The following is a 25,940-nucleotide window of genomic DNA, read 5'->3' on the forward strand; positions in this document are numbered from 1 at the left end:
CTTGCCCCCTCTCTCCCTCTCTCTCCCCCCTCCCTCTTCTCTCTCTTTCTCTCTTCCCCCTCTTTCTCTCTTCCCCTTTCTCTCCTCTCTTCCCCTCTCTCCCCTTCTCTTTTACTCTCTTACCCTCTCCCCGCTTCACTTTCTCTCCCCTTTTCCCCACTTCTTTCTCTTCCCCATCCCCCATCCCCCTCCCTCTCCCCCCTCTCCCTCTCTCCTTGTAATTAGCTCTGCCCCACCCCCACCCAGTTTGTGGTCTCTGCAGACTCCCAAGTCACTGCCCGCCACGAGACACCCCGGGCCAGCCTGGGACGGGCTGCACCCTCAGTTTCCAGCAGCCAGCCCTCCCTAGACCGTCACGTGTCGGCTCCGCCCCTGAACTTGACTCTGATTGGGTCGCCGGGATGGAGGGGGCGGAGTCCCCGGGGCTGGGCTGCGGGACGACGAGGCTGCAAGTTTTCAAACCTCAACTGTAAGGTCTGGTTGGTGTCGCCGCCGCCGCCGTCGCTGCTGATCCTGCTGCCGTTGCCTTCGGAGTCCAAGTGGTCGCCGCCGGGAAGGAAGGAGGGGACAAGTCCCTCGTCCATAGCTTGAGGACTCGGGGGTCTCCCCAACGCCCCCTTTTTTTGGCCCGGGACCTAGGGATTTCCCCCGTCGAGGGGGCAGCGTGAGCGGGGAGCCGCCGGTGAGTGTGAGGGGGAGGGTCCTCGCTCTGCCCCCGCCCCCCGTGGTGAGGGGATCCCCGGCTGGAAGGCTTCGCCGCCATCCCCCTCCCGGCTGGGCCCGGGCAGGGCGGCAGCTTCTCCTAATAGTCCGGAGGGTCTTGGGGCTGGACGCAGGTGGCGCGGGCAGAGGCTGCCTGGGGTCAAGTTCAAGTCCTTAGCTCTTTGGAGGAGGCGACGCGGTGGGCTAGGTGTTAAATAGCGTGAGCCTTTGCACCTCGGAAATAAAGTCCGGGCTTGACTTACTGTTTTGTTGATTATCTAGACTTAACAAAGTGACTGCGAAAATGTTAATGAAGATTAAATTTTAAAAGTGTGCCCTGAATACTTCCCCACCCCCAACCCAGAGGCGGTTGTTAAACTTTTACCAGCACACCGCTAGAAAGGGACTTGACGCGACCCTTCGATTCAGTTTTTGCTTTTTGCACCAGACCCTGTCCATTCCCCTGATTTCTTTCCCAAAACCTTGAGCTTCCAGTCTAGCCTCCCACCCGAGTATCCAGCTCCGGGTCGTGGAGGGAGAGAAGGGTAGAGTTGTTCAAGTGGGAAAGTGTTTGTCCAGCGTGTCATCCTTCCACTCCTGAAGTTCTCAGATTAGGTTCGAGCAAAGTTAGGACAGGAGCTCACTTGTGCATGTCAGATGTTTATTAGCGTATGTGTTTTCATGGCTGTTTACTTAGAATGCAGTGTTTTCCTCCACGTTGTGAATGTGCAGATTGGGACCCACAAGGTGAAGGGGGACCTGCTTTTTCATTTAATGAGAGTTTACTCCCCATCTTGCTTACCCTGTAGGGTTCAGCTTCTCAGACCTCACTTAATTGCTTTTTGTTTTCTCTCATTCTTGTTTAGTCAGGACCTCTGCGTTTGCCTTCCTCAAACTTCTCTATAACCGGCCTTTAAAAAAAGTAATAAAAGCTTTCACAAGTAGGGATATACAGAAATGTACTTTTGTAAGGTTTTGACTTATCCCCATAAAGTTTTTTTTCTTTGTCACTCATTTTAGGCAGATACTTCATATTTAAGTCATCCCAAGCTAGAAAATAGAAAAAAAATTAAAGAAATGGCCACATTGGTAGTCTTAGTTTTTATTATTTTCATAAATGGTGGCAGAGAGTCAGCGCTTTGAATGTTGGAGTTCAATAAGGAAACCAGCTTCTTCCAGTATACCTAAATGCAAAATGTTTTAAGTAAAATATTAAGTAAAAATTTAAGTAAAAAATAGTAAAAAAAGAAAAAGACTCCCAAAGCAGAACCCAGAGGACTGGATGACACATTTACTGTTTTGTTTATCTAGTAATGAGATGTACTTAGTGCTAATGAGATTTTAGAGTTTGTAATGAGACTTCCTGGTATGGTAGAAAGAGTCCTGCAGTTGGAATCTGAGGACGTGGGTTGAAAACCAGACTGTCACCTGCTAATTAGGTGACCTTTACATCTCTGGGCCTTGGTATCCTCATCTGTAAAATGAAGGGCTTGAACCTTGAAGATCCCTTTCCAGCTCTGAAACTGTGATTCTTTTATTGCTATTGGTTGACTCTTTTAAATGGTCATATCTTTGTAAATGTATAGTTTCACTGTGACACCCTGTTGTGTTAAGGGAAATATTGGACACGATGGAAAATATATGAATGGACATTTCATAAATACATTCAAAACTCTTCTGGAATTTGTCATTAAGCTTTTGAGCCCAGGAGCATTATTTTATTAAAGTTAAGGTCAGTAAATTTACTTTCTCATTGAAAACTATGAGAAAGTATTTTTCAGCAGTTTTATAGCCTTCTGTCAGGTGCATTTAGGGTTTATTTATTAATTTTTGCAAATTTAAAAATTCTCCTTGCTTATAAGTGTTAAAAACATGTATGTGGAATTATCTTTTTCTTTAGGAAATAATCAGTTCTCCCAATTTCCTCTCTGTTGGTGGTATTTAGTTGTACCCAAAATTTGATGGGCCTTTTACAAACAAATGATTGAATCTTTTATGTAATAATATCTCAATTATGGCACACTTATTTTACATGCTTATCTTTTTTTAAATTCTGACCTATATCTCAGATGATACTTTTCCATTTTGTAAAATATGGGCCTAAAAAATTGAAGGCAATTTAAGAAATAATGGGAAAAAGAAACCTTCAGATGTTATATGTAATTTTATTAAAGGAATGCTTTTTTTTAAACTTAGAAATATTAATTTTGGGGAACAAAGATCTGGTTTTTATTTTTGTGTGATGACTAAATAGTGAATTAAAATGGTTCCATTAAGACAGCATCATTTTGAAGAAAACTCTAGACTTGACTCATTGATGAGAATGCCAGATAGTCTGATATTCTGTGGCAATAAACATTTTACATTCAGAAAGTTCATGGTTGATCTTGTACCAGCAATGTTTTACTACTGTTACCTGAAACTAATAATTGTTAAAAGGTTAAAACTGTAGAACTGTATTCTTCCAATACTGGGAATTTCCATACCAAATTCCTTCTATTCCCCCTTCCAACAGTACAAGCAAGAAAATCAGTGTCAAACATTCCCTTAATTTTCATCTGAGCTGCTGACTACTAAAACTTTAGCATGTATTTCTGGTAGGATGTGTGCCTTATAACTTGACAGGGCTCTTCATTCAAGAACATTTAAAAAGTATTTTAGTGCCTTAGGTCATCATTGTTGACAGAGTGTTAACTGCCTTTTAGGCTGAAATTTTCTCGTTGCTTGAGTTTTCAACAAAAGTGGTTTACATTTACCTTGATAAGTTGATAAGTTTAATTTCACCTAGTTTATTATTTAGTAATGTGCTATGGTTGAATGATGTTATTGTCAAGAAGATGATCTTTACCACCCAGAAATTTTAAAATGTTACTTGAGTAATTATGCATTTATTTATTTTTCATCTATTAGTTAAAACAGATATTTGTTAACAAGTGAGCAACGGTTACCGTAGGGGAGGAATTATCCAGATCTATGATTTTGTCAGGTCTTTTTTTTTAATAAATGCGAAGTATGTCAATTCCATCTACTGATACAGATCTGTAATTCATTTTAGTCTTAGCAAGTTGTTCGAGAACTAAGAGGTTAAATGATTTGCCCAAAGCCACACAGTATATGTTAATCAGTCAACAAGCATGCTAAGTGCTAGGGATACAAAAAGAGACAAAAGACACCCCCTGCTCTCAAGGAGATTACAATCTAGTGGGGAGACAACTTTCAAACAAATATATACAAAACAAAAAAATACATATGTGTATATATTGATAAATATTGAAGATTTCTTTCCATCTTTGACCAAGTGTCTCTCCTACTGGTTCTCCAATCATGGTAGCAATTTAATAAGCCGATTAGGCATTTTCTCATTTTTAATGTAATATAGATTTTTCTTTTATTTCATTGCTGTCCAATTCCTCCTTCCTGTTAGTACCCCACCATCCATGTATAATAATGTAATATGGCAATGTTTTTTTTTCAAACTTAACAGTAATATATTATCTTTAATGCAGAAATTAATGGACTTAAATTTATGTGTAGTATTGTGCTTGTAGTTTTTAATAAGAATAATTTATTTTTTACAGCAGAAACCTGATTTTTTCATAATACTGTGTATTTCTTGGCCTTTATGCATTCTTCAGCCTCTGTCTATCCTGGTTGACAGTTATGGTGCCAGTTTCTTGTTTTGAAAGTACAGGAAGAAGAAAGTAGAATGCCTCCTTTTCTTGGCACAGAATTCAAGGCTGGGGCTGGTTCAGAGGACTTCAGCCCTGGGGCAGTTAACTACCAAAATGTTTAAGCTTCAGTCAGTTAACTGGAGTGCTCCTGTATTTGTCAATGGAACCAGACCTGTTTATGCTTTTCTCAGTGCAGGCATTTTAAAAGCTAGGAAGTTAAAAATGCTTAAGAGAGATTGGGATACAGCCTTTCCTTTTTCAGAACCTAGGGGAAAAATATCACTGAAACCTGTGTTTTTATCTCTCTCTTCCTAGGTTCGCTGCTATTCATTGGCTCTCTTTCCAATAACTCCTTCCTTCTCCACTCGCCACATCTATGGGCATGTTCCCTGATCACCTCTCCCGTGTGTGATTGGGCAGAGATTTCAGAAAGAGGTCCCTTACTCTTTGTCACATGCCAGAAGCTTTCCAATCTACACTGTCCCCCAAAATTAGATCTTTCAGGGGATTCCTCATTCCTATTTATGTTTGTTAAAAAAAAAAAAAGGCAGCGGTATTCAAAGGCTGTCCCTGTGCGTTGCTATGACTCTAGATATTGGTCTCCGTTGCTTTTAATACTCTTCACATTGAGACTAGCAAAATAAAAATACACAGCAGCCCGTCAATAGGATGAATAATCCTAGTATTACAGAAAGAGCATTGGACTTTAGAATCAGAAGTTTGGGGGTTTAGCTATAGCCCTAGTGGTGGTATGACCACAGATAGGATGCTTTAACTCTGAGCTTCAGTTTCTCCAGCTGTAAAAGGAGGATAATAATACTTAAAACTGCTTTCCTCACAGGGTAGGGGAAACACTTGGCAAACCTTAAAGGGCTTTTGATAAATAGTAAACTGTCATTATTGATGGTCTAACTTGGGTAGGCATATGTGTATGGAGTGCTTTGTAGAGAAATGGAAGTCTTGGATAAGATTGTAAAATGGTTCTTACTTTATTTAACCAAGTCTTACAATATCAGATAATACTTTACCTAGTACAATACTCCTTTAATTTCTTAGTTGGATTCTTTGGACTCTTCAGCATGTGTGTGTGTGTGTTGGGGGTGGGTTAAGACTACAGTATATAATAACGGCTTGTCATACGTGATACACATTTCAGTTCCTGACCACCTAACTTAAATTTTAGAATGTATAAATAGTAGTTCAGATGAGAGCCAGTCCATTGTCACTCTGGAAGTCTCAGAATAGAAATCTTATCTTGCCTTTTTTTCTTTTTTAATGGAGGGGTAATATAGAGAATTGGTTATAAGGAAAGAATAAAGAATGAAATAGTAAAGTAGGAGGAAAATGAATTTGTTAATTTCCTGATTGTTGCTTTATACTATATGTATTAGGTCTTTTTAATATTTAGCCACAAAATATGTTATAGCCTATATTAGTTAGGCATACTTCTTACCTCAACATAAATCCAGAGAATTCAATTCAAAAAGAGTTTTTATTAAGCAACTACCAGATCCTGAGTTTGAAAAGGTAAACATGAAAATAGGTTAAAGATCTTAAAAGAACTTAAATTTCACTGGGGAAGGAATGTGTGTGGGGGGGGCGGGGCAGTCCTTTGGGAATCAGGAGAGGTCTGCTTGAATGGAGCTAGTGATACCAAGAAGCAGAGGTGAGGAGAGGAACACGGTCTAGGCATGGGAAGTGGAGGGTAAGGAGGGGAAATAGGGACAGGGAATAACTTCTGAAAAGGGACATAAGTGGGAGATGGAATCTGGTATTCGGGGAATAGAAAGAAGAACAGTTTCACTGAAGGGAGAGTGTGTAATGGGGGCAAGTCATGTGAATTACTGAAAAGATAGAATGGAGGGCTTGAAATCTCAAATGGGAGTTCGTTTTTTATCCTAAAGGCACTAGGGAGCCACTGAGCTTTTTGAGCAAAGCAGTGACATGATCAGGTTTGTTTTGTTTGTTGTAGGAATATTAATTTAGTGTCTGTGTGAATGCTGGATTGGAGAAGGAAGGGAGATGAGGCAGGGAGACCAATTAGGAGTCTATTGGAATAGTCCAATTTATTAAAAACCCTTAGGACTGTTAGCTCTGACTTCATGTACTCAGGACAAATGGGAGCTAGGTAGTGTACCTCTGCAAATGGGTCGCTTTACACTAGAGGCCCTGATAGAAATACACAGTGTCCATCAACATTATCTTTACAGTGCCTAGCACAGTACTACAGTTAAGTTCAGATAAATTTGGTGATAGATTTTTTCTTTGCTGTAGCTTTTCAAAATATTTACCAATTAGGACACTGCTGTTTTACTATCTATCATGAGGTTGTCTGGGTCCATGCAAGGGAACTACTGTGTAGCCAGACTTGTTATAGTAAGGAAGGCAGCCGAGGCAGCAGTTTTTGTTTTTATTTTTGTTTTTTTTAATCATATTTGGAGAAGGCAAATCTGGAAGTTCTTCTGAGTATTTACCACTTGCTTATTCACATTTTTCAGGGCTCTAAATATGATATGGTGTTTTAGGCCTATATGATTAGCAACTCCCCTCCCCTATACCTACCAGTCCACAAATATATGTGTTAAAGGTATACCCCTATTTGTTTTAGAACTAAGAGAACACATTTATTTCCCAAATAGTACTCTATAACTGTACCATGTGCTATACTTAGAATCATAATTCTAGAGCTGGAGGCAAGGGTGTGCTGGTAAATGTTTAACACCCAGTTTGGGGGAGGGGAGACAGAATGTATGCTTTATACACTTTTAAATTTAATTTGTATTATTAGCATTTTCTCCATTGCTTTCTTAAGTCTAAATAATCAACGGAACAATAAACCAAGCCTTGATTTGTAGCATTTGCTGATTTCCAAGACATACATGCTTACACTGAAAATTTATCAGCTGTCTATGGAGACAGTTTGAGCTGGCTCTAGCACACCCATGGCTTGAAGGGGCTTTGAAGATGTTCCACATAGTTCAATTCCCTTATTTTACAAATGAGGAAACTGAGGCTCAGAAAAGTAAGAGTGACTTGCTAAAATCAGACTAGTAGTAAATAACAGCTAAGATTTTCACTTACATTCTGACTCCAAGTTCAACATTCTTTTTACTGCATTACTATCTCTGAATTTATGCTTATCATCTACCAACTTGTATATAAAGTGTACCACAAGATTCCTCCCGTTGCACTAGTTTTCATACTTGGGCAAATATATTGTGGCAGGAGAGCCATTATAGAGGGAAGGGAGCCAATGAGTAGGGAACAGGGCATGGTCCCAATGCTGCAACTTAAGAAGGATCTTTCCTTAAATTTTGTTCCCCAGGGTGATGGTGTTAGACAAACTCAGCCTGAATCAAGGGTTCTAAAAGGTTAGAATGTTGCTAAAAGATTCTTTCCCTGTGTGTGCAGAGATAGTTCCATTTGGTCTTTCCTGGTTTAGAAGAGGGTAGGCTTCTTACTGTCATGTTGGCAGTAGAAGATGACAAATGCATTGCATTTGTATTACCGTTGCCAGAATAGCATGCTGGTGGGTTAGGGGGAGCAGGACGTATGGTGATATGTAGGTAGCTGAGATATTTCAGGTCAAAGAAGAATGATGACTATCTTTATAGGATAATTAGACTGACCACAAACATGCCGAATACTACTAGTTTGGGAGATCTTAATCTTTTTGTGTGTCATGGACCCCTTTAGCTGTCTTCTAAAGCCAATAGTCTCCTTAGAATAATGTTTTTAAATGCATAAAATAAAATAGTATTACAAAGTAAACCAAATTATTTTGAAATACAGTTATCAAAATATTTTTGTTTTGTTTTGGGGTTTTTTGGTGAGGCAATTGGAGTTAAGTGACTTGCCCAGAGTCACACAGCTAGTGAGTGTTACATGTCTGAGGCCGATTTGAACTCAGGTCCTCCTGACTCCAGGGCCAGTGCTCTATCCACTGCGCCACCTACCAGCCCCTCAGAATATTTTTAAAAAACATGCTAGCAGACCCCTTTTTAAGAACCTACACACTAGGTAGATTTACTTGTATCTGGGTTGGGAGTCCAAGCCAGGTAAGTCTCAGGGACTTGGGAAGGTCATAGCTGCATCGACTAAGCTTTCTGCTAAGTTTTCCTGGTGGTCATGCATCTGTGCCTTGTCCCCAATGCACACACCGAGAGTGAGACTGTTGCCTATGTCTGATAAAGTTGATAGAGAATTCTAGCTACATTTTGGATACGATAGTTATTCTGAGAATTCTATCAGTCTTCAGGTATTTGGAGCCCACAGAGCAGAATGGTGAAAATGGTTTACAGGCTTGGGGAAGATAGCTGCATGAGTTTAAGCAGTGACACCTTAGACCAACAAGACTTGGCTTAGTCACATAGTTTTGTTGGCTCCTCTAGTACTGAAAACTGTACCAGGCCCCATCCCTATGTCTAAACTACTATCAATGCTGTACCTGTTTTAAGGCGCAGCTGGAGTAGACATCAATTTTACTTGGCCAGTGAGAAGTACTTTTTGAAGACCCAGTCCTGTGTCTTCCCAGTACATCAAGTAATTTTACAGTGAGGAAATTAGGAAGAGCTGTGCTCGCAGAAGCAGTTCCCCCAATGGAAAAAGGAAGTTCGCTGTTAATAGATAAAGCTGTTTAAAGAGCAAGTTCTTAACCATGTTTGAGTACTCAATTGGAATCATGTTAAGAAAATGATACAGAAACTCATTGCTACTAGTCCATGACCTGTTTAGGGCCACAAAGATGCATTTGGATTGAGGCATTCAGGGAGGAGTTAAGTGAGGAATTAAAGAATTAAATAAGTCTCAAATTTTAGTTCAGCATTTGGTTGAACAGGAGAGAGGGATAGGCTTATGCTTGGAAATACAGAAAAGTGGTTAGGGATAAAAGACATCTGACTGTGGAAGCGAATGGGTATTCCTGGTTCATCACAAACTTCACTTCAACTTTGATGCCCCTGACCACTGGACCAAACAGAGAAGATAAGAACTTTTCATTTAGAGAAAATTCTCTGGGAATTTTACTAATATTTATTAAATGTCTTTTTTTTTTTTTACTAATATTTATTAAATGAGGGGGAAGATGCTTAGGCATTGGATGGCCAGAGCCCTCCACTCAGAGGAATAGAAGCCCTTGGGATGAATGAACTAAGTGTTGCTTGGTTCTGGGTATTCAGATAAAAAAAAAATAGGGACTACTTCCTCCATGTAAGTCTGGACCGTAGAAAATTGAGAGAAATAGAGAGTTGACATCTCAGAAGTATGATTGGCATGGTATCTGACTTTCATTGGCATGGAAGGCAGAAGGTCATATGGGACACATCATTTTGAGGGATATAAACATAACAGTATTCAAAGTGGTAAATGGATTCTGGTGGCTGAGATGATCCCAGCATTGACTGGAATTCAGATTATTGTGATTCTTTTTTTTTCCAAGAAAGAACTGCCTTTACATAAAGGCTTCCACTTCAGCAATGGTCACATCTCTGAAGTGGAGGATAGAAGGAATTCCCACTGAAAAGACAAGGCTTGTGAGGCATCTTTCACAGGGATACATGGACCAGTTCCTCTGTGCTGTGCTTATAGTTGTCCCTTAGACCTTTAGTCCAGTTCATCTCTTCTGGCAGAATTTAGTGAGCAGGAAACCCAGGAGCTGTGAGAATGTTGTTGTTGAGTCATGTCCAACTCTTTGTGACCCCATTTGGGGTTTTCTTGGCAAAAGCATTGGAGAGGTTTGCCATTTCCTTCTCTAGCACATTTTACAGATGAGGAAACTGAGGCAAACAGGGTTTAAGTGACATGCCTAGGGTCAAATGGTTAGTGTCTGAGGCCAGATTTGAAATCAGGAAGATGAGTCTTCCTAACTTCAGACCTAGCGCTATATCCACTGTACCACCTTACAGTGAGAAATCATCCAAGCAAAGGTTAAAAGAGTTTAGTTTCTCTGGTTGTTAGCACATACCTTCACCCCCACCTCCAAAAGAGGAGTGAATTGTGTCCCTCTACCAGTTTACTAATATTTAAATTAGTTTTCCTATTTATAGGTGCTTTGTTTTCCCATTGATTGTGGACATTTTGACTGGAGTTCAGAGAACATGGATTTATACCACCTGAATCTATGAAAGGGTATATCATCTTAGAATTAGAGCCAGGGATGAATGAAAGAGCTTTTGAACACTGCTCTGCATTATGAGCATTTGGTTAAGCTCTTCTGTTTAACTGATGCACCTGCCACTTTCTACCATCTGATTCACGAGTTTTGGGGGACTCTGCTCAATGAGTATATCACCTTGTGGATGATATAGTTTTCTTTTAGCCTGGACAGGAGAACATTGTGCAGGTTTAAAAAGGATTCACCTCTCTATTTGGGTTCCCTATGACTCATGCTGGAAATCCTAAAAAAATATGTCTTTAATTTGCCCCAGTTAACCATTGCAGGCTGGACCAGACATGACCAGACTGCTGGGTTCCACCAACAGGAATTAAAGCCCAGACAACACTTTCTAGGCTCAGAGAACTTTTATACAGACTCAGAGAACATTTCATGATATCTCAGGCTGACAAAACCTTTCATATGATTGGTAAGAAAGGCATTATTATACAAGGCGGATGTTAAACAGGAGATGGTCTTCGTAGTTATACTCTTGCTGTGGTGCCTGAACCCTGGATGCCCTTTTTTTTGTAGGGATAGAAACTTTTGGAGTGACATAGGGACAGTGCTGTTTTTTGAAAAAGATGATGGATCCAGCCTCAGACACTTGACACTTACTAGCTGTGTGACCCTGGGCAAGTCACTTAACCTCAATTGCCTCACCAAAAAAAGAAAAAAAAATACTCAACAAAACAAAACGTGAAAAGCTATTATTCCCAATAGCTGATTTTGGTGACTTGAAATTGTTATTGTTGTTCAGTTCAGTCGTGTCTGACTCTTCATGACCTCATGGACCATAGCAAACCAGGCCCTTCTATCCTCCACTATCTTTTGGAGTCTGTCCAAGTTCATATTCGTTGTTTCCGTGATGCTATCTGTCCATCTAATCCTCTGCTAGCCCCCTTTTCCTTTTCCTTTCAGTCTTTTCCCACATGCAGGATCTTTTCTAATGAGTCCTGTCCTCTCATTGTATGGCCAAAACATTTAAGTTTCAGCTTCAGTGTTTGACCTTCCAGTGAATAGCCTGAATTAATTTCTTTAAGTATTGACTGATTTGATCTCCTTACTGTCCAAGGGACTTTTAAAAGTCTTCTCTAGCACTACAGTTTGAAAGCATCGGTTGTGTGGTGCTCAGCTTTCCTTATAATTCAGCTCTCACAGCCATATAGTGATATTGGAAGAACCATAGCTTTGACTGTGATATCTCTGCATTTTAGTATGCTATCCAAATTTACCAGCTTTCTTTCCAAGGAGCAAGTGTCTTTTGATTTCATGGTTACAGTCACCATCTGCAGTGAACTTTGAGCCCAAGAATATAAAATCTGACACTGATTCCATTTCTTTTCCCTCTATTTGCCAGAAAGTGATAGGACCAGTTGCCTGGTTTTTTTGATGTTAAGCTTCAAGCCAGCTCTTACACTCTCCTCTTTCACCCTCATCAAATGAGTTCTTAATTCTTCAGTTTCTGCCATCAGAGTGATATCTGCATATCTGAGATTGTTGATGTTTTTCCAGACAACCTTAATTCTGGCTTTTGATTCATGCAGCCTAGCATTTTGCATGATTTACTCTGCATATGAATTAAATAAATAAGGTGACAATAATACAGACTTGTTGTTCTCCTTTTCCAGTCTTAAAGCAATCAGTTGTTCCATATTCAGTTCTAACTGTTGCTTCTTGGCATCCATTTACATTGAGATTAATTGGGAACTGCTAGCTATAAAGGCAACTTAGAGGAAGTTAAACACTAAGCCCCTTTCCTATTGGACCACAAAACATATATCTGTTTCCAGGAGATCCATATCTTAGCTAGAAATAACGCCCAGTGACTGTTTTTAAATTTTTTTCCCCCTCCAAGTGATTGATGTGTCTAGAGTGAGAAAAATCTTAGCAGACACCCTGTCTTAAAATGAGTAAAAGGAGGCCCAGATCTACCCTCCTCCTGTGTATGGGCAACATCAATAAGGAAGTGTAGGTGGCCTCAGCTGTGGGTCTTCCAGAGTTAGTTCTTAGTGCTATCACTGTTACGAAAAGTTTGAACTGATGCAAAGTTAGCAAAATCAGGAGAGCTATTGATACTGTAGTAACGATATTGTAAGAAAACAATTTTGAAAGACACAATGACCAACCCCCCATTCCAGAGGACTCAGGAGGAAACATGCTGCCCACCTCCTGACAGAGAGGCGATGTGTAGATTAAGGCATCTTTTTTTTTTTGACATGGTGAATGTAAGAATTTCTTTTGCTTGACTGTTTTGTGTTTGGAACGTTTTGTTTTTCTTTCTCAATGGGGAAGAGGGAGAGAATGAGGACTTGAAAATAAAATGAAATTGAATTTAAAAAAAGTAAAGGTCTTACAGGCTTATGATGACACAGCGTTAGCTAGACATGAGAGAAAGGTGAGAGCCCAAAATTAAAATTTTAAGCAACAGTGGTGGCCAGACTGGATATATGATGCTTGTTGTTCTGCCTGAGGCTATGAGAGGCAGCATGATGAGGTGGAAAGAATAATGGAAATTAAAAAAAAAAACAAAATAAAATATGAAGAGGAAAGAATTCTGGATTTGAAATCAAAGCAACCTTCTCATTTTCTTTGATATGACTTTGATAGGCAGGATGCTTTGTCTCTCTGAACCTCAGACCTTTAAAGTCCTATAGGAACAGAATTCTGTTAGCAAAATAGCTGGCAAAAATAACAAGAGCAGTAATGGATCCTCATAAGTTACAGCATATTTGCATCTCCTTTAGTAGCTTTGGGGTTAGTATTTGGCTAAGGTACTCGAAGAAAGGACTGTGACTGCCATCTGTAGGTAATAGACTGACCACAATCTTGCCTTCAAAGCAGATTTGGTTGTTTGCAGATTGAGAATCAGGTGCAGGCCTTCCCACTCTGGAAGGAATGAACCTGTCTTTTTTCTCTCCCAGTATGCAGACCAACTCGGAAAGCACCCCAAGATGTGCTGTGTTCAGTTTGTGTTTTCTTTTCCTCTGGCTTATTGTGTGTTGTGGCAGGAGTTGATACTGTCCCCAGTGATAATGAATAGAGTATTCTGCTATAGATGAGTCTGAATTGACACCATTCACATACTATCATAGATACATTTCCGATATAGCAGTTGCAAGATAATTTGTCATCATACTACATACATTTTGAGAGCCAGATATATTTAGCCCTGACCCCCTAAAGGAAGAGGAGGAGCCTGAGGAGTTGTGGTAATTTCTGAGAAATGAAAAAAACTTAGTAAATTTAACACATAACCATTGGACCAAGTTCCATGCTATAATCAACCAGTCTGTCAGTAAGCATTTATTAAGCACCTATTGTATGTAAGGCCCTGTGCCCTATGGACACTGGGAATACAAAGACCAAAAATTAAACAGTTCTTGTTTTTAAGGAGCTTGCATTCTCTAAGGGGAGACATGCACATTTATAAGTATATAAAGAAGAAATACATACTAGATGCATCCTTGCTAGTTAAGAAGAGAAGACACTGGCAGTTGAAGACTTTCTGTAGAAGACAGTTCATGAAGTGAATCTTGAATGAAGTGTGGGGCTCCATGAGGTAGAAGTGAAGACAGTACATTCCGAGAGACGAAGGGCAGCCAGTACAGTAGTGCTGTTGTTGTTTGTCCTTCGCTCTTGAAGAGGACTTTGACATCAGGAAAGCTATGACTTGCAAGTGGATTGAATTTAAGTGAGGAAGGGCTGTGCAAAGTCGACAGCCTCACTTTCTTCTGCAGCGCCACCTGGGTCCAGTGGTAAGACACAGATAAGGATAACTGGAGATGGCCCCCATAGTAGTGCAGAGATGAAATGGAGGGACATGTGAGGGACAGAGCAAAGGCCGATTGATGTAGACCATAGAGTTTGGGGAGGAAGTAGTAGGGTACCCATGAGGCTGGAAAGATGTGTTGGAGACATGTTGTAAATGGCTCGTGTGGAAGAGGCTTGAGGCAGGGAAACCTATTAAGAGTCTGTTGTAGTAATCTAGGTGGTAGTGATGAGCCTGAACTAAGAGTAGAGAAAAGGGATTAGATGGGAGAAGTATAGCAGAGATTTCAGTATGTTGTCACCTTTCCTCACATAAGTTAATTCCATAGTTTAAAAGTAGCAGGTTCTATAAGTAAATATAATGCATACAGTGTATGGTTGCATATACAAAAAATAACTTCATACTATTTAATTTTCATTTCCATCTTTCCTCAGGTTGAAGCATGAAGCTCAGTGTTATTTTGTTTAAATTAGAGTCCAAGCATTATTCTGAGTTGAAAGAGGAAAATTTAGTAGCATAGCAGAATGTGCTGGGTCTGGATTCAGAAGACCTGGGTCCAGCTCAATTATGCTTGTGAGACCTTGGACAATTTACTTTATCTTATTGCACTTCAGTTTCCTCATATGTAAAACAAGAGGCTTGGGTTAAATGATAGGTAGGAGACATATAATAAAAGGACTTTCCAGGGCATAAAGGGTTTTTAAAGTGTTTTATTTAGCTATGTTCTGAAAATGAATAAAGCTAATTGAGTTTACAGGCATACTTATTATTTTTTCTACATCCTCTGCAGGCTGAAAAGGTATTCGATCTTATTTTTTTTTTTGTTAGTCATATGTTATGGCTATATTTGGAACTATACAATGTAACTCATATCCTGTCTCTGTGAGATAGCATCATATTTTCTAATTACATTTAAGTTAGTATGTCCTGTATTTTTTAAACAGGTGAAAATAAGCAACTAGAGAAGAATACGTTTGTACTCAATATGTCCAGAAGAAGATTTGATTGCCGGAGCCTCTCAGGCATGCTGTCTACATCTATCCAAACTCCAATAAAGACAGAAAACTTTCACAATTTTTACATGCTCACATCTAAAGAGCTGGGCAGGTAAGGAACCTGCTTAATGGGAACCAGAGATTAGTATCATTGAGTTAAATAAAATGATGGCATGGGGTGGTTCTATTTTTAACCGTTATTTCTATAGTTATACTCTTTTTTTTGTTTTGTTTTGTTTTTCCCTTCCTTTTTAAAGGAAATTCCTTTTAGAACACTTGTGGACATTTATTTTGGTGGTGAATTACAGAATTTGTTTTTCTGACATACTGTGAGGAATACAGTTATTCCTTCCACGTTGCGATTTTCCCCATTACAGTTTCGACATATCACAGGTCGGCATAAGAAATTAAATGGGAATTTTGGGGGAATTTTGTCAAAGCTGCAGATGAGATGCGAAGGCTTGCAGATGACACAGAAAAAGTTTAGAAACTTAGAAATGCATAAAATCTATGTATGGTATTGTATAGTATCAACATGTTTTATCTTTTAATACCATGATAATTCAGACTTCTTCTCTGGTACAGAGGGAAGGAGGGCCAAAACAATTTTATGTGGATTTCCCAGATCTCAGGGGCCACTGCACCCCCAGCCCCCACAATGTGGAAGGGATAACTGTATTCTTAATGATTAAGGTCATGGCCTTAACTATTTGTCTACCTGTATAATAATGCTTGTGGAGGGAGTCCTATAAGAACCTAGGTTATGTATCCCAAAACAAAACTACATCTTTTAGTCATAAAAATGTGCAGACAAGGGCATATAAGGGAGACTGTTTACCTGATATCCCAGGAAATAGACCCAGTTTGTTGTATTAAGTTGAAAAAAGGAACAGAAAGAATGATATTCTTGTATTTTACTTTTCCTAAGTATGTTAACAAATGTTGAATTGCTTTTAATAGTATGTTAGGGTTTGTTTTGGGGGTTTTCTTTGCCTTTTTTTTTTGTTAATTGTAATGGAGGAGAAGACTTCAACTTATGTTACGTAAGATCAATGATAAGAGCAAATGATAAGTAGAAAACTCCTTAGCTCTTTTTTGCTTCTGTTTGCTCATTAAGGAAAATTATCTTTGGCTTGAAAATGGTTGAATAAAATAACTAACAGGGAGTTGAACTCAAGATAAGTAGGAAGAGGGTAAGAAAGCAGCTAACTGTCCTTGATCATAAAGTACTGAAAATTATATTGACAGATGTGATCATTGTGTCATAATCTGTAAAAATAGAAAAGAGGAGAATAATATTGCAAGGTAGAGTCAATGGATCTTTGACAACTAATGGAACATATGAAGTGAGGTTAGATTCAGAGCACTTAATCTTTAATAATGTATAGCAGAACCATTAATTAAAGGTGTTTTTGTTTGGTTTTTGTTTTTACAAATGAGGCACCATTAAAATAGAAAAATCATTGGTTTAAGATAAATGTGTAGTTTAAATAAGCTTAAATATTTCTGAGGTATCTGTTTAGTAAAGAGATGGAAAGTGATTAACCTCTCCGTTGTATTAACACATTTTCCCCTCCCACAAAAAGAAACAAAACTTATCAATTAGGATAGGGTAATAATTCATGAAATGAATACTGATTTTTTTTTGAACACTGATGAATTGAAACTGCTGATACTTCTCCTTTCATGAACTTTTAAAATATTCTTTGAATTTGTTTATCAAATTCAATTGGCATATAGGCCTGGGAAATAGAAATCAGAATCTTGTTGCAGTTAGTATTTTTGCACATTTTAAAGTGCAGGCACATACAGATTTAATAGGTGATGCATGATAAAGCTTTCCATTCAGCTGTTTTTCATTCCCATAAAGTATTTCAGAAAAAAAAACCAAACATTAACTTAAGTAAACAGAAGGGAAACATACAGAAGTTACTAGTAAAGTTTTGAATATTCTCAAGAAACTTTGAGTTGTTCCTGTTTTTTAGAATATGTTGGGTAAAGTTTAAGTTTTTTTTATTTTTTTTTTTTGTTAAGTGAAGCAAGTTTTCATAGAACTTCTTGTGGTTGGAAGGGTGAGGCAGATTCAGAAATAAATGTCAACTTCCTTTGTGGGTTTTTTTTCTGTCTTTCAAATTTTATTGTGTATTGTAGAATGCAGTAGACTAACTGCAAGGCAGTTTAGCTGCTGAGTGAGTACTTGAGTTGAGAATTATTGTTAAGAAAAGACTTTTAGATGCCAAGTGAAGATGTATAATTCATTTTACTTATTTCACCATTTTGCAATTAAATATAGAATATTTTAGGAGCAGGGTGCCATTTATACTTTTAAAATGTGAGTAGCATTTCAGAGTTGAAGGAAAATGAATTACCTGGCAATAGATTACCAGGCATTTTGACAAGAGCAATTTAAATAAACTAATTTAATAGCATGTAAATGAAAATTTTAATTTTGGTGCCAGGCTTCTGATTTATAAAGTAGAGATGGGACTAGGCCTGTGATTTCATGGTGTGGGGCACTCCCAGTAAGGACACTAACTCCTTATGCTGATGCAGCTTGGCAGTTTATATGTCTCTGAGAATTGTCTGATGTAAAGAGGGTTTAAGTGACTTGCCTAGGGTCAAATAGCCCTGGTTGTCAGAAATGGGACTTGAACCCAAGTCTTCCTGATTCCACGATAGATTTTCTAACTACCTCACCGTATTGCCTTTAAAAAATCCTTACCATAAAATGCAACTGTAAATATCTGCAAATAAAAATTTGAAAGTTTTGAGGAAAGGTCTTATTTTTGGTTAGTGATCTTAAATTACCTAGTGCCCAAGTACATTTCACATAGTAGGTCTTTAACAAATGTTTATTTAATTGAATAGTATTAAAATCTTGGCCCAATTATAATTTGCTTGAGGCAGCTGTGTGGTGCAGTGGATAGAGCACCAGGCTTGGGGTCAGGAAGATCTGAGTTCAACTCTGGCCTCAGAAGATTATTAGCTGTGTGACCCTGGGCGAGTCACTCCACTGTTTGCTTCGCTTTCCCAGTCTGTAAAATGGAGATAATAATAGCAGCTACCTTCCAGGGTTGTTGTGAGGATCAAATAAGATGATAACTGTAAAGCACTTAGCACAATGTCTGTCACATTATAAGTACTATATAATGTTAGCTATATCATCATCATCATCATCATCATCATCATTACTAATGTTAATTGTGGGTTTTTTTTCCTTCCAGAAACTGGTAATTCATGACATTACAATGCAGCCTTCAGGTCATAATTGTTATTACAAATTATTACTTTTTTTTGAAAGGATACTTTATGTTTTTTAGGATATTTATTACCTTGGCTAGCCATTATGTATCATATGTATGAGAATGTTATTCTTTTGTTAAGATAGATTTTTTTTTATATCTTCTGTTTATATGTCACCTTAATTTCTCCCTACCTTTTTTAAAGTTTCAACTAAAATCTCATCATCTACAGGAAGCCTTTCCCCAAAACCCTCTTTGTTCTAGTATCTTCTTAATTCCTATTTATCTTGTACATAGCTTGATTGTACGTATCAGCTTGTTTCACCCACTGGGTTGTTGAGACCTTGAAGGTAGGGACTGTCTGACTTTTGCCTATTTTCAAGAATTTTTTAAAATTCAAATTGTAATTTTTGCTTTAAACACAGTTTTTGCTTTTCATTGAAGTAATATTTGCTAAGATCAAGTAAGCCACATTTTTTTTTCTAGGATCTATATTAATGGGAGGAATTGTTTTCTTTTTTGGGGGAGGAGAAATTGTTTTCTGATGATTAGAAATGAGAATGAGACTTTTTTATGTGTTTATGGAAGTACATCTTCAAGTTCAATTTTTGTGTTTACAAGGCATTTAAAATATTTGAATGAAAAATGCCACAAAACACTTACCTCTTTAACCCTGAATATAAATAAGTTAATAATATATATGGATAGTAAATTTACTTTTTTAAATACTAATACTGGAGAAAATGTAAATAGCTGTAAAGTAGGACTTTAAAATACCCTTACCTCCTTGCTGTGATTTTTGTTTCTTAGTTGTTTTAGTAAATGGCATCTACCACATTTATGCTTGGTAATAGTATAAAGAAGTAATAATAATAATATATATGAGCTACAAATATACCTGACTAACTTTAAACTTTAAAATCAATCTGACTGAAAGAGTATTTTTATTTCTCTATCACACAGGTTCACCATGGATTTTTCAGTCTTGTTTTGTTTCATCCATTGTATTCTTTAGAATCATAGTTTACTTTTATCTATTACACTTTCAGAGACCAACTTTTAATATCCATCTTAAAGCAATGAATCATCTCAGTCTCTTAGGCAAGAAAATAATTTTGTTTCATTATTATTACCCACTTTGTAAGACTTGGTTTGATGAACTGCTGTAGTTTCCTTGATGTAACAGAACACAGAGTTTATTTAACAGTAGATAAAAATGTGATCTTATTTTGGAAACCAAGATATGGCAAATACCTGAATGATATGGATGTTTGAAAGGCTTGATGGTCTTAGAGGAGTTACTCTGTATCTGGCTCTTTGATTTAAAAACCATAGTTGATTTTTCCCTCTTTTTTTCAGAGGAAAATTTGCTGTGGTCAGACAATGTATTTCAAAATCCACTGACCAAGAATATGCTGCTAAATTTCTAAAGAAGCGAAGAAGAGGCCAAGATTGTCGAGCAGAGATCCTACATGAAATTGCCGTGCTAGAATTAACAGAGTCCAGTTCCCGTGTGATTAATCTCCATGAAGTCTATGAAACTTCAAATGAAATCATTTTGGTGTTGGAATAGTAAGTATACGTTTTTTCCATTTTGTTATAAGTGAGTAAGTGATCAGCAGGATTTGCTTTTTGATGCATCAAGAACAAAGAAGCAAATATGTTCAGAACAGTCTTATATTTGTATTAGTACATCTAGTGATTTTAGTTGCTAATTTGTTTTCCATCCTAACAGTTCTGTGTTGATTATCTTATTAACATACTTTGTCTTCTGTGTTAGGGAATTACTTTCTTTACATAAAAAGGAAAGCACCCAATCACGTGAGTACCTAATGATGATCAACTAAAATTTCTGCCTCTTTCCTTCTTTATCTTTTTATGCTGGTTGAGAAATACAGAACTTAACTTTGGAACCATCTCCTCTCTTTATCTTAACAAGTTACTTATATTTGCCTAAATCACTCATTTAATTTCACATTTGAAACTGTCTCTAAACCCAAGTCATAAAATCTAAATTCTTGTCCTAGACAAGAGATAGGGTTTTTTTGTTGTTGTTATTTTTAAATTGACCCACTGAAAACATTAGTGATGGTCAATTTAAAAAGAAACATCCCTGTTCTAGACTTTCCATTGACCAGCTATTACCTTAAAAAAAATAACTTTTTTAGCTTTATCAATCAATAAGAACTAACTAAGACTGTGTTAAAGAAACTCAATATTGTTAGGTTGTTTTAGTGGGAAGAGCGGTAGACTTGAAAATGAGAAACTTGGCTTCATATCCCACCTCTGACATTTTCTAAGTAGATGATCACAAACAAGACCCTTAACTTCCCTAAGCCTCAGTTTCATCTGTAAAATGAGGATAATAGTAATTAGACAACTTTACCTCACAAGGTTGTTAGAAAAGCCCATTATAAACCTTAAAGTACTTTATACATTTCAGCTCTTATGATTGAATTTGAGGAATGTGGGAAGAAATCTTTGTGACATACTTGTTTTCAAAGTGGTCAAGTTCCATATATTATGGAAATCTAGTTCTTTGTCAGTGAATTTTTTTCAACTAACAAGCATTTATTTTCTATTTTCTCTCTCTCCCATCTTTCCTGCCCCTCCCCTTACAAAATATATATCTTGAGCATATTTTAATTTAATTGTAAATTCCATATAGCATGCTCTGCAGATACCTTTTAACAGGTTAGGAAATGGATCTGATGATACCCTAAAAGTTTTCTACTTCTTGTAAGCAGCAGCAGCAGAAGTAATAGTACAAGTCAGAGAAGCTTATTTTCCAGTGATTTGCAGTAACTCAGTGCAAGGACAATAGCTTTGAAATCCCAAAATCATAACTCAGTTTGAATCATGGTTTGAAGAAATTTCCTCCCCTTCCTACTAATCTATTAATTTATAAATGTTAAAATTTACATATAGCTAGAGTGGCAGTGCATTAAACAACAACACCACAACATTCGTGGTATAGAATAAAACATTCTATCTAATATAGTTCCTACTGATTTCTTGAAAGCCATGCCAACAGAGCAGAATTGTTGGGTTGCAAGGTACCGTTAGCTCATCTTTAAAACTAAAACTAAAAATAAGCTGATAGTGTCCATACACAAAATAATATATCTAGTATATGCTATGTGATATCTTCCTGCCCTAAAAATACCCTGTCCAGTCTTTGTTAATTAAAAAAGAAAATGTTGTATTTCCCTTCCCATGATATCTGCCAAGATTTTTATGAAGGCTTTTTTTTTCACATAATAACCACTATGTTCTTTTAATTTAAACTTGATGTGACCCTTAACATGGGAATTTAGTTGTTATTGCTCCATAAAATACATATAGTTTAGTTATACAAAAAGCAATACTTTTTTCTCTTTCAAAATTTTAACTATAGTATACTATTAAATGAATGGGCCTTTGATCTTGTTATCAGTATTTATTAATAGAAATATTTATGGAGGAGGATGGACATGGAAGTAAGGAGACTGGAGCATTGTGTTCAAAGACCAGCAAGAAGGCCAGGGTGCTAGAGTTTATTGAGTAGAGGGATGACATGGTAAGAATCCTATGCTTGCAGAAAGATCAATCAGGCAGCAAGGAGGAAGGCAGACTGGAGTGGGAGAGAGCCTTGAGGCAGGGAAACCAACCAGCAGGATGATGTGATACTCTGAGTATGAGGTAGTGAAGACCTGTCCCAGGATGGTGGCTGTGTCAAAGGGCAGAAGGGGATGTATATAAGAGATGTCGTTAAGCACATCTGCAAGGAGCTCTGAAGGTAGACGCAGCCACACTTAACAACAGATTAAATATGTGGGATGAGAGTGAATGAAGACTCTTGGAGGACACTGAGATTGCTAGTTTGGATGACTGAGAGGATGGTGGTACCCTTGACAGTCATAGGAACTTAGAAAGAGAAGAGGGCTTGGGGAGAAAGATAATGAATTCAATTTTAGACTTGTTGAGTTTATGACTTCTCTGGAACATCCATTTTAAGGTATCCTATAGGCAGTTGAAAGGTATAAGATTGAAAGTCAGGAGAGTGATTAGGGCTGAGTAAATAGATCTGAGAATCATCTGTATAAGATCATCAGGTAAAATAGCATAGATGAAGAGGAGAGTATGTCCAAGGACAGACCTGTAGGGGACAACCATCAGGGGCATGACCTAGATGAAGAACCAATATCCAACAAAGGAGACAGAAGGACTATTCAGCTAGGAGAAGAACCAGGAGAGTATGTGTCATGAAAAACCTAGTAGAGTAGGGAGAATATCAAGAAGAGGGTGATTGACAATGGCAAAGACTGAAGAAAGGTAAAAAATGAGGATTGAGGCAAGGCCATTAGATTTGGTGATTAAGAAACCATTGATTGCCTTGGAGAGAGAAGATTCAGTTTAATTGATTTGTTTGGAAACCAGATTGTAGAGACTTTAAAAGAAAGTAAGGGGAGAGGAAGTGGGAACTCCACTTGTAGACTTCTTTCTCTCTCAAGGCGTGTAGCCAGGAAAGTCAGGAGAAATATAAGTTAATAGCTATCTGGGACAGTCAAATCAAGTGAGGATTCTTTCAAGGATGGAGGACACATGAGTGTGTTTATAGGCAGTAGGGACAAAAGTAGATAGTGAAAGACTGAGAGAGTGGGGATGATAGAGGAGGCAGTCACCTAGAGATAATAGGATAGAATGGGATCGAGATTCAAACAGAGGAGCTTACCTTGGCGATGAGAAAGGCCATATCTTCATGTCAGATAAGTGAAGGAGGAGAGAGTGGCAGAAGGCATTTGAGTGATGTGAGATGAGGAGGAGAGAAGAAAAGGGAGCTGTTGGCAAATGGCCTCAATTTTTTCAGTAAAGTATAAGTCAAGGTCCTCAGCTGTTAGAGTGAGGAGAAGAGGAACCCCAGGAGGCATGAAAGGCTTGGAAAAGCCACTGTGGTGAGTGGCACAGTGAATTGATTGGGAAGGTATGAAAGGATTGCCTTACTTCAGTGAAGGCCCAGGTGAGGTTATGTAACTTAAATTTTTAGTGTACCAGCTTGCAAATTGCTAGTTAGGTTAAATCCTTAAATATTTTTAAAGTTCCATAATTTCATTAGTATGAGAACTCAGGCCACTTAGGCAGAACACAATGACTTCATGTCTTAATTGATGGTTCCATGAGTTACTGCAGCTAAAAAATGGGTCACCTGGTGACTTTTTCTGACTTACCTAGACTGTTTTTCCTAAGTGACATAGGTGGATTGTGAGGCTTGCACTTGGTGCATTTCCAGCCAAGTAGGACCTGCTCATGTTTTGTCGGCATGGCTTTCAAGGGCTCGGAAGGAACTTTTTTGGAAATAATATTTTTAAAAATTGGCTTCTTGCCACTATGAATTTTCATCAAAATTACAATTAGAAGAGACTAACAATAGTAGAGACAGTGTGGCATGTTGGAAAGAGTATGGATTTGGGTATTCAGAGAAACTGGATTCAGTTCCCAACTTTGCTACTTAACTCCTATGTGACCATCAGAAGTCAGGTGACCACCTCCACCTCCTCCCAATCCTTGGGCCTCAAGGGCCCCATCCTGTATCATGAGGAAATGAGGCTAGAAATGCCTAAGGTTGCATCCTGCTCTAAATTGATGATCATACAAATCTCTTATTTTATAGGGCCTGCTTAATGCATTATGAACTTAAAAGGGATTATACTATTTCTTAATAGCACATCCTGTCAAATGAAATCTTCAACTTAATCCTTGTCTTTTTACCTGTTTTTTTTTTTCATGAACTGCTGCTTTTACTTTTAAATCATTTTTCAAATTATAGTACTTTGGTGTCAGCATTTTCAGGTGAAAGAAGTAAAGTGACCTTAGACTATTAAAATAATAAGTCAATGTGATCTAATATACAAAGCACTAGATCATGAGAAGTGACTTATTTTTAGCTGCTCTACTTTCAAAAGTCATATGATATTAGCATAGAGCACCTGGTTATTGTCTCCTTAGCCCATACTTAAGTCCCTGTATGGTACCATCTCTGTGTCTGTAAAATGGGGATAAAATATTTGTTCACTGTCTGGTAACATAATTTTAAGAACTACTCTTTGTGGAGCAAAACGATCATTAAAAACTATAATTTTGATTTGTGAAATTATTCTTTAAGTCAAGTCTCTTTGACACCTATTCTGTCATTGAATTTTAACAGAATTGTGCAGTTCAAAGACATTCAAAAGTGATTAAGGGATTGTTTTGCCTAGAGCCCATGTCAGACTTTGGATAAATGGAAACAGTCAAGCCTGTTTTCGTGCAAGGCATAATGATAGAATTAGTGTAACATTTAAGCATCCCTAGAAAATTGCCATTTTATCTTGTTGGAGTTTAGAGATAGGACAATAGACTTTGTGACATTTCCCCTGTAGCTCTTTAATTATAAAGGCTCAATTGTCTTCCAAAGTCATCGTATAAGATAATTCAGAAAAAGAAAGGATTTCAATACAAAAAGCTATCCCATCTTGACAGCCTTATTAAATAAAAGGGATTTAGTTTCTTTATTTATTTCCTCTCCATTTAATTAAGGCTTTTAGAACTACCTGAATTTTCTTTTGATTATTAATGTTTTCTGCTAAGGAATATGTTCACTTGTTTTATAGTGAAAATTCTAGTCATTCTTGTAGCTAGAGATTTAGGTTTGAGGTGCGGGAACTGTCTTACTTTTACCTTTTTTCTGGCAGTCTTCATAAAATATACTATATATTTCTTTGTCTTTTAAAAATAATTATGCTGTATTGTAAATGTAGCTGTAAAGGGTGATATCACTGTGCTACGACACTGCTATATATAGTAAATACTGATGAGTCTTACTAGTTGGTATGTTGCCTACATGTTACACTGATGCCCTTAGCAACTTCTGAGGTACAGGTGTTTTGAGTTTTTTTGACTCCATCCTCTGCAGGGTGTAGAACTTTTCTGTCTTCTCTTTTTGTTCTTGATTCTTTTCTTTTCCATTGTCAGAGCATATGCTAAGTCACCATACCCAAGCACCATTATTTTTATTCTCTTGTCTCTGGTTTTCTACATCTCTTCTGCTTCCTAGAACTTTAACCTGCCTTCCTATTCTGAAAACATTTAGCCTTTTATAGATGTTACCACCTAGGAAACAAGTATTCTTTTCCTTTCCTGTGGTTAGCCAATTTATTACAGTCTGTTGGTCATAAACTCTTTGGTCATGATCATTGTCACTAGGTGCTCTAATATTCTTGTATTTTACCACTAAGATTTCTTTTGGGTAAAAGAAAAGTTATTTCTACAGCAACAGCCATTTCAGAAGCCTAAAGATTCTGCGAAGCTTGATGCTGGCCAGATAGACAGTCTTTCTCGTGTGTGTGTGTGTGTGTGTGTGTGTGTGTGTGTGTGTGTGTGTGTGTGTGT

The 25,940-nt window shown here is 37.7% G+C and overlaps 1 protein-coding gene across 1 annotated transcript in view; it reads left to right on the plus strand.

Moving 5' to 3' along the window:
• The first annotated feature begins 474 nt into the window (after positions 1-474).
• The window catches only part of STK17B (serine/threonine kinase 17b), a 37,897-nt gene continuing 12,431 nt past the window's right edge, over positions 475-25,940 (plus strand). The window contains exons 1-3 of the mRNA XM_027865921.1: positions 475-682; positions 15,241-15,403; positions 19,893-20,105. Coding sequence (XP_027721722.1) covers positions 15,282-15,403; positions 19,893-20,105 — 335 coding nt within the window. The 5' untranslated portion in view covers positions 475-682; positions 15,241-15,281. The remainder of the gene's footprint in view (positions 683-15,240; positions 15,404-19,892; positions 20,106-25,940) is intronic.

Source organism: Vombatus ursinus, unplaced genomic scaffold (assembly GCF_900497805.2).
Source record: "Vombatus ursinus unplaced genomic scaffold, bare-nosed wombat genome assembly UNPS02014779.1, whole genome shotgun sequence".
In the NCBI taxonomy this organism is placed as follows: Eukaryota; Metazoa; Chordata; class Mammalia; order Diprotodontia; family Vombatidae; genus Vombatus; species Vombatus ursinus.